This window comes from Triticum dicoccoides, chromosome 3A (genome assembly GCF_002162155.2).
Source record: "Triticum dicoccoides isolate Atlit2015 ecotype Zavitan chromosome 3A, WEW_v2.0, whole genome shotgun sequence".
NCBI classification, from domain to species: domain Eukaryota; kingdom Viridiplantae; phylum Streptophyta; class Magnoliopsida; order Poales; family Poaceae; genus Triticum; species Triticum dicoccoides.
In genome coordinates, this window is record NC_041384.1 from 371,690,103 (window position 1) to 371,698,392 (window position 8,290).

General features: G+C 41.3%; 1 protein-coding gene across 3 annotated transcripts; it reads left to right on the forward strand.

Annotated features, from left to right (window-relative positions):
- Positions 1-1,366: 1,366 nt before the first annotated feature.
- On the forward strand, positions 1,367-5,761 carry LOC119268223 (casein kinase 1-like protein 2). 3 transcript variants are annotated; one of them, XM_037549801.1, is made up of 14 exons: positions 1,367-1,639; positions 1,764-1,804; positions 2,555-2,624; positions 2,717-2,865; positions 2,964-3,059; positions 3,158-3,228; positions 3,449-3,510; positions 3,659-3,722; positions 3,795-3,879; positions 3,951-4,077; positions 4,180-4,262; positions 4,346-4,388; positions 4,737-4,876; positions 4,991-5,761. In XM_037549801.1, the coding sequence occupies exons 1-14, from the start codon at positions 1,564-1,566 to the stop codon at positions 5,264-5,266; spliced, it is 1,383 nt and encodes a 460-aa protein (XP_037405698.1). In that variant the 5' UTR covers positions 1,367-1,563; the 3' UTR covers positions 5,267-5,761. The 3 variants fall into 3 exon arrangements, with proteins under 3 accessions (XP_037405698.1, XP_037405699.1, XP_037405697.1); XM_037549802.1 differs by having other exon boundaries at positions 4,346-4,406; positions 4,999-5,190; XM_037549800.1 differs by having other exon boundaries at positions 1,368-1,639; positions 4,346-4,406.
- The last annotated feature ends 2,529 nt before the right edge of the window (positions 5,762-8,290 follow it).

Genomic DNA, 8,290 nt, shown 5'->3' on the forward strand with positions numbered 1-8,290 from the left:
TCAATAACGTAAACGATAAAATTATTAATATCATGTGTAGTGTCAATGTTATCACAAATGATTTAACGGGGAAAATTGTGTGTGATGTATCTGTGAACGGAAACATTTTCATTGGAACGACTATGTGGGATGTACATACGAACATAAACGTTTAGCGGGGACTGACTGTGTGAGATGTACTTGCGACCGAAAATAATTTCGCCCGTATAATTGTATTTTTAGCTATATTATATGTATTTCCGTATTTGAGCTGTCACCGGCCGCAACGACCTCATTTTGCCGAGCGTGTGTGCCAGGAGGGAATATCCCGACGGTTTCTGGATCGTGTGGGAAGGACCCCCTATCGCCGTCACTCACTAGGCGTCGATTCCAAATGCCATCGTGGAAAGGGGTAAAAAACCGTTTGTATAGCACCTCACCGTACTAGTGGCTCCACGATATGCCGCTCCGCAAAAAAGTAAAATTTGTGGTACAACTCCCAGTTTTTTATGAAGCTCTTCAGGGGGTGCTTCAAAAAACTTGAGAAACTGGAGTTGGGTGAAAATTACCCATCACTACCACCAGTAAGTGGATACCCATTCGTTTCCCCCCCCCTCAACCAATCAAATAGATCCTTTTCACCAAGTTTCTTATTCTTGAAGCTGAAGCTAGATGACAGCCAAATATTTTCTTTGGTAGTACTACAACTTGTAGATGAAACTGCTTCAAAGTGAATTTAGTGAAGCAAAACCGATTTTTGTGAAGCGGAGCAGTCCCAAATAGGCCCTAAATCGGTCATTGATACTGTAAAAGAATTTAAATCGTTCATTGGATCAGAAAAAATGTTCATATTAATTTCTATTTGAGATGGCTAGATACATTTATTGGAGCGACAACTAATTTGGATCGGAGGAAATATTAATTTTGTATGACATAAAATGAAATCTCCCTTTTGGAGGCATGGAGTTTTTGCTCCGAGGTGTGAACTCGGGTGAATTATAAATAAATAAAATAGTAAAAAAATTCAAAGAATCTGACTTTTTTTATAAACATTGGTGGGTCTTTCATTTGCGTTCAAAAAATCGTGATGGCTCATGTGGTATAACAAAACATAAATCTATGCTAAAAGACTAATTCCAATGCCTTTTGGAGCATTCATTTTATTTTTTTCCCACACATCCACAAATGTCATTTCATCACTAAAATTTACGCACAGTTAGAAAACAAAGCAATGTGTGTTGTCAATTTTTTTCTTCAGAATTAGTTTCTTCTTATTTTTCGGATTTTAGAATGGCATTTTCGTCACTTTTGTTGCGAATTGCGATGTTAATCTCTCACACAGGCACCTCCACTTTCCAACATTTCTGTTTAAACGGAGCGTGGTGGCTGGTGGGTGATGCTCGCGAAAGCAAAGCACCACCACCCCACAAAGAAAAAGAATATCCCCAATCCCACACTTCGATCACACCGCTCAAACCCTAGCTACCAATCCCCACAATTCCTCCCCTGGCCCAGGTTCTTCCGTAGCTGGATGTCCCCAACCTAGGCGGCGGCTCGGTGGCGTGTGTGCGTGCGCGGCCGCCGATGGAGCCGCGCGTGGGTAACAAGTACCGCCTCGGCCGTAAGCTCGGCAGCGGCTCGTTCGGGGAGATCTACCTCGGTTCGTGCGCTGTTCCCCCGCCTGAACGAACCGTTCTGATGCTAAAAGCTCTCGCCTTTGTGCTGTTTCTGCTGGATTGCTGATTAAATCGTGTGTTTTCACTTGCTCGGGGTTGTCGGTGCAGGTACTAACGTGCAGACCAACGAGGAGGTCGCGATTAAGCTTGTGAGTTGACGCGACAATTCTCTTGGATTTCAGCATAGTTGTGTTTATGATTTTATAATCAGTGGCAGTATTGCTTTTAGTGCCAGTATTTTCTTTTTTGATATACTAGGTGCAAGTATTTCTATTTGGTATTTAACTTGATAATTGATGATTTTCTGTAAAAATGGGCCCAAATATTGGAGCAATCTTATACTGTATCTCACTATTGTGGAAAGTACAATAACAAAAGTATATGCACCTTGGCTATTCCTTCAGGCTTATATTTCGTGAATTGGTAGCTCTCAGTCAAACTTCTTTACTAATTACTTCCATCTGCGCTTAAAGGGTAAATGATGGATACAGAAGCAGGATTCATTGAAAACTATTTCCTGCCAAGGATTACGGGTTGCTATTATATGGACTGAGCTGTGTAAGCTCTCCTGCATTTGCAATCTTGCATTAGTTCATTTTAGTTCCCAAGAATTAAACGTCAGAGAGAGTAGAGAAGATATAGGAGAGGAAAAGTTGATAGATGGTAAATGCAGCCCAACCATCTCCATATGCTCTAGTGCATCAGCAAGATTGTACTTGTTTCAATTCTGAAGTTCTAATTTTAGCCCCTTATTTGTGGCGTGCATTGGAAAAATGTTGCTGCATTATTGGTGTCAGAATAATGATTGTTATGATGTCACACTCAGTCTATTTCCCCAAAACTATCGCAGGCTTTGTTCTGTTCAGACTGATAAGGCCTTATGCTTTTGCTCTGTGCAGGAAAATGTGAAGACAAAGCATCCTCAGTTGCTGTATGAGTCAAAGTTGTACAGGGTACTGCAGGGCGGAAGTAATACCCGTTCATTTTCTTTCCCTGAACCATAAATATAAGATATTTTTTGCCGTTGTGATTCGGACATACTTTTTTTTTTGGTTGTGCAGCTGGGATTTCAAATGTCAAGTGGTTTGGTGTTGAGGGTGACTACAATGTTCTTGTTATGGATGTGTTGGGGCCAAGCCTTGAAGATCTTTTCAGCTTTTGCAACAGAAAACTGTCGCTCAAAACTGTTCTGATGCTTGCTGATCAAATGGTACACTCAACAACAGAGATCAGCTAGTCTTTGTCATTTTGTTGTTGTTATTTGATGATTTTATCTGGTTAAATCTATTTAACTTCCATTTTTATTAGATCAACCGAGTTGAATTTATACATTCAAAGTCCTTCTTGCATCGAGATATAAAGCCAGACAATTTTCTCATGGGCCTTGGAAAGAGAGCAAATCAGGTAAGTCATTTTTTGTGCTGTTCACCTGCCTACAGTTCTAGAAATTATTTAGAACATTATGTATATGCGCTTACATCTTGTCCTTAATGTTGTTTTAGGTATATATGATTGACTTTGGACTGGCAAAGAAATACAGGGACACGTCAACACACCAGCACATTCCATACCGGTATATCTAGGCTGATGCTTGAGTCAATTGTCATTTGCACTTCTGCAGTAATAGTATAATGGCTGATGTTACTTTACTGGGAACCATAACAGTACTGTGTTTCTATATCAAATGATATTGATGACATAATATATAAATGTATTACTAACCATCCTTTTCTTAACGAGACTTTGTACTTGTCTACCTATAGCCTGTATGACAAATGTGTATTGAAATACAGGGAGAACAAAAATTTGACTGGGACAGCTCGATATGCGAGTGTAAGCACCCATCTTGGAATTGGTTAGTCCACTTCACAAGTTGAATATTAAATCATTTATCTGCTATGCATATCTTTAAGTGCACCATGTTACTATTTCTTCATTAAATCTCTCTTGCCCTTAAATGCACCATCTTGTTTAAAGAATAAAGGCTGTTGCTTTTTAAATAGAACAAAGCAGAAGGGATGACATGGAGTCTCTTGGATATGTACTCATGTACTTCTTGAGAGGAAGGTTGGTTATGCAGCTTCAGTTTGTTCTATTTTTATGTCATCTGGTGTGTTCTAACAGCCCCCCTGTTACCAGTCTCCCATGGCAGGGTTTAAAAGCCGGTACGAAGAAACAGAAGTATGAGAAAATCAGCGAACGGAAGATTGCCACTTCAATTGAGGTGATTCTCATGCACTTTAAATTCAATCATGACTTAACTAGTTTGTGTATTAATTGTTTGTTCGATTTCAGGCTTTGTGTCGTGGATACCCTTCTGAATTTCAGTCATTCTTCCATTACTGCCGCTCACTGCGTTTTGAAGACAGTCCAGACTATCAATACCTGAAGAGATTGTTCAGAGATCTTTTTATTCGAGAGGGTTGGTTTTCTATTTATATGTTACTAGATAAAGTTTTGCATTGCAACATTTAAAAAAAAAGCTACTTTTCGGACACTTCTCATTGGATATTTTTCTGTGTAGGATTCCAGTTTGATTATGTTTTTGACTGGACCATTCTTAAATACCAGCAGTCACAAATGACCAGTGTTCCACCACGTGCTATTGTCAGTACAGCTCAAAGTGCTAGCCTTCTGCACTTGTCCGTGGAGATAAATATCTGATAAATGTTCATGCTCTGTTGTTTTAGGCCGCTGCTGCAGGACAAAGCTCGGGGATGGCTCCAATTGCATGTAATAATAGACTGTCAGGTATTCTTGTTATAGTAGCTGTTTTTTCCCTACAAGTAACATTATCACATTTTATAATTAGATTTGAGGAAATAGTATAATGGTTGGATGCTTCGTGCAAAATTATATGCAACACCAATGAACGAGTGCACATAATAATATAAATAATATAATATATGTAAGTGGAGCAGGGTCGTAAACTGTTTCCCGTTATCTTGCTTAGGAGTAGCACACATCCTGTTTCAGGTGCATGTTCAGAACTACTCTTGTGTTGTATTGCTATTTCTTCAGCTAATCCATGGGCCGAGTAGGTTCTGTTAGGTTGGCTAACTGTCTCCTGAACTGATTTAGCCACCGAAGAGGGAAGAAGAAGTGGATGGTCAGATGATCCTACACGACGTCAGGTTCCACCTACAGGAATAAATGCAGGCAGCTTATCGAAACAGAAGTCACCAGTTAGACCAGATGTGTCCGCACCGAAGGAAGCTGTGGTGAGTTTGTCCTATTTCATTTGTTTAGCATTGCTACCATGGTGTTCTTTGGATGCCTGAAGGATCCTATTTATCCTTCTGCAATGTAATTTCTCAACCTCGAATGACCTGTAGTTGTCCAGTTCGACTTTTTTGGGTCGGTCAGGCGTGTCCTCAAGGCGACCTGCTGTTTCTAGTAGCCGAGATTTGCCAAGCAGTGGAGCTGAACCATCACGTAGTCGTGCACCAGATGCGAGTCCAGGGACGTCCCAGAGAAACTCAGCTCCACGGAGGACCTCACAGACGCCTGACTACTCTGATCCTAGGCACAAGTCTAACAGCAACAACTACGAGTCCACTATAAGGGGCATCCGAGGCCTAAATTTCGATGGCAATGATAGGATCCACTAGTATCTTCTTCTGGATCCTACAAAGCGTGTATAGTATGTGATCTGCTGAAGTTAAATTGGGGAGCGAGGCCGTGCTTTCTGAGCTATTCTCTTACCATGTGATCCACAAGCTACGTGCTGAAGCGGTGAGGAAGCCTGCTGATCCAAAGAAATGGGGGCTGGCTGGCGAAATAAAGGGTCGGCCGGGGCTCCGAAAGCCACGGCCCTAAATGCCACGTTGGGCCTATGTTTTAGTCTCTCTGTACAGGTTTTCTTTTGTGCGTTGAGATGCTGCTTTCGTACTTTCCACATAATAGGTACGGAGTATTATGTTTTGAGATATTTAGCCAACTGTTATGTCTCGTATGTTTACAACGGAATGCCTTGTTGGCTTGCGCTCCTAAATCCCTCAAAAAAGAAAGAAAGAAAGAAAGAATGACGTGGCTAGAGAGCGCCGCGGCGCTTGTTTGTTGCCTGGAGCGCACAGCCATATATAGTAATTATATGTCCTTGTGTCCAACTGTCTATACTAAAAGAGGAAATTGTTTGGCCACACCCTGTACGCACATGGCTATCGATGGAATCAGCCTAAATCTTGTCCCACGTGCATTTATTTTGTGGTTTAAAAAGTTGTAAAAGCCATAACTTTTCATTCAAGCATTGAAATTCAATTCTGTTTTCATGGTCAGGTTTCTCACAACGAGTTCTTCAAAACTAGATCCTATATGAGTAGATTTTGTCAAACTTTTTTCAAGGGCAACTTTGGGTGCAACGGAGGCAACTATAGTGCTATAGGGAAGCAATTTTTCTTTTTGGCCTAGTAGAACTGACTATTAGATTGGTTTGCGCAAAAAAATGAGAAAAATCACACAGAACATAAGGCAACTTTAGTGCTACATACAAAGCAAATTCATTGTACCGTGTGTATTTGTGAATTTTGCTAACATTATTCCAACTTGCGTATCATGACTGCTCAATTGCCCATTGTTGATGGTCAGTTCCTACATTTGATGTTCAATTGCCTATACATGCTATACATTACCTACCATTGATGTATAGTTGCCTGCTATTGTTAATTAGTTGCCTACAATTGTTGCACAATTGCCTAACTTTTCCAAATAGTTGCCTACAATACTATGAAGTTATTTATCATTGTTTTCTAAGTTGCCTACAAACACTCTGGCTAAGATTCATCATCATGTTGCCTACCATAACTAGCAATAGTAGACACAAAAGCATCACCAATAGATGACTTCATAGTATTATAGGCAATTTAGAAACAACGACATACTAGCGTGAACAATAGGCAAATTAGAGGTACTGGCGAGGAAGTTAGGAGAAAATTAGAAAAAAATAATTAGGACATAGAATGTAGTGAAGTTGTCTGCTTTTAGCACTAAAGTTGCCTCTGGTAAAAGGAAAATTGTGATGTTATATACCTTTGTTTCGAAGTTGTTCTGTATCATTAGTTAGATGCTTATTGTTGCTAATTAGTTATTTTTAATGGAGTGAAGTTGCTTCTATTTAGCACTAAAGTTGCCTCATCTAGCATCAAAGTTGCTTTTAAAAATATTAAAGAAACATATTCATGTGGAGTTTAATTTTGAAAAGCTCGTCGCGACCTGATTAGCCAACTCATGTGTGTTTTCCATCATTATATATGAAGATTTTAATAATTTTGTAGGCAACTCGACCAAAAAATAAGGATTTGCATAGGTTTGTAGGCAATTGTCTGATCCGTCCCGCTATGAAATTTCTGATAACCCCCTATGCAACTTCTCATCTAACACCGCGACCTGACTAGCCAACAACCATGCGCTCAGTAGTGTTGGCAACTTAGGTCCGAGAACTTTCATAATTTTAGTCAGTTACGGATCACCTGCGGGAAGCTTCATAGCGATGTAGGCAACTTGGTTTCTGAGGCAGACAACTAGGAAACCATGTTAGATAACTTCCCACTTTACGGTGAACAACTTTCACAATATGGTAGGCAACGAACTATGTAACCACCTATTACCTATTGCACACAACTAAGTAGGAGGCTACTACGCGAATTTACTTATACACATGGTGCAATTCTTCTAGCATCGAAGTTGCTCATCTTTAGCACTAAACTTGCCTCATCTAGCATTAAAGTTGCTTTTTACAAAAAACATTAAAACATATTCACATGGGATCTACTTTTGAAGAGCTCGTCACAAGGAATTCAACGGTGAAAACGGATCATCATTTGGACACACGGTGTGAAAGTTATAGTTTCTTGAATTTTCTTGTACCAAAATTAGTGCACGTTACGTCATCACTGAGTTGACACGATTGGTCGGACGAGGTGAAGAAAAATCAACGCACTGTAATTGAAGAATCTTTCCATATATAAAATAAGTGGATGGACAGTTTACCAAATCTGAAAGCAGTTTATTGCATCATTCGGTCCATGAGTGTGCGCTCGCGACGTCCATTGAGCGCAGCTGCATGATTGAGTCTTTGGGAAAAAAGAAACAGCCAGCCCTCTCCTTAATGTTTACTACGGGGCTTTTTCATCGATTACTCCCACCACCCCTCTCCTCGAGTCCCTCAAAAAAAAAAACTGCCTCTCCTGCAGTAGTTGCCGCTAACTCTGCATGCCCACTAGTAGCATCTCTAGCAAATGTGGTAAACTGCCACCCTGCAAAATTGATTTACGGCTCGCCCTGCATCGATTTTGCAGGCAGTTTTCCCCGTCACCCTATTCGTTGGCCTCTAGCGCCTCCTTTGTTGTGAAGCGAGCGATCTTTGCCTCGCGAAGCTTCTTCATCGTCGGCCAAAGCGCGTTGTGGAGCTTGTTGAAGTGTTGCCACGTGCGGTTCCCACCGTTGCGGGAGAGAGAGCCGCGGTTGCGCCGAGCGCCATGGCTCGACGGCGGGCCGGCCGGAGCTGCTGGCCTCCACGTCGTGCCGGCAACGCTTGCGCGACGGCGACCCCCCACACCATCCGCGACCTTCTCCCGACATGAGCTGTGCTTGATTCGGCCGGATGCGCTCGCCGGAGCTACGAACATACGGTGGCG

Bases quoted from the DNA above. Each gene is read 5' to 3' on its own strand.
- LOC119268223 (XM_037549800.1), top strand. From the start codon at position 1,564: ATGGAGCCGCGCGTGGGTAACAAGTACCGCCTCGGCCGTAAGCTCGGC. The intron at 1,805-2,554 runs GTGAGTTGACGC...TGCTCTGTGCAG, and splicing joins AGGAGGTCGCGATTAAGCTT to GAAAATGTGAAGACAAAGCA. The intron at 4,078-4,179 runs GTTGGTTTTCTA...TTTTCTGTGTAG, and splicing joins AGATCTTTTTATTCGAGAGG to GATTCCAGTTTGATTATGTT.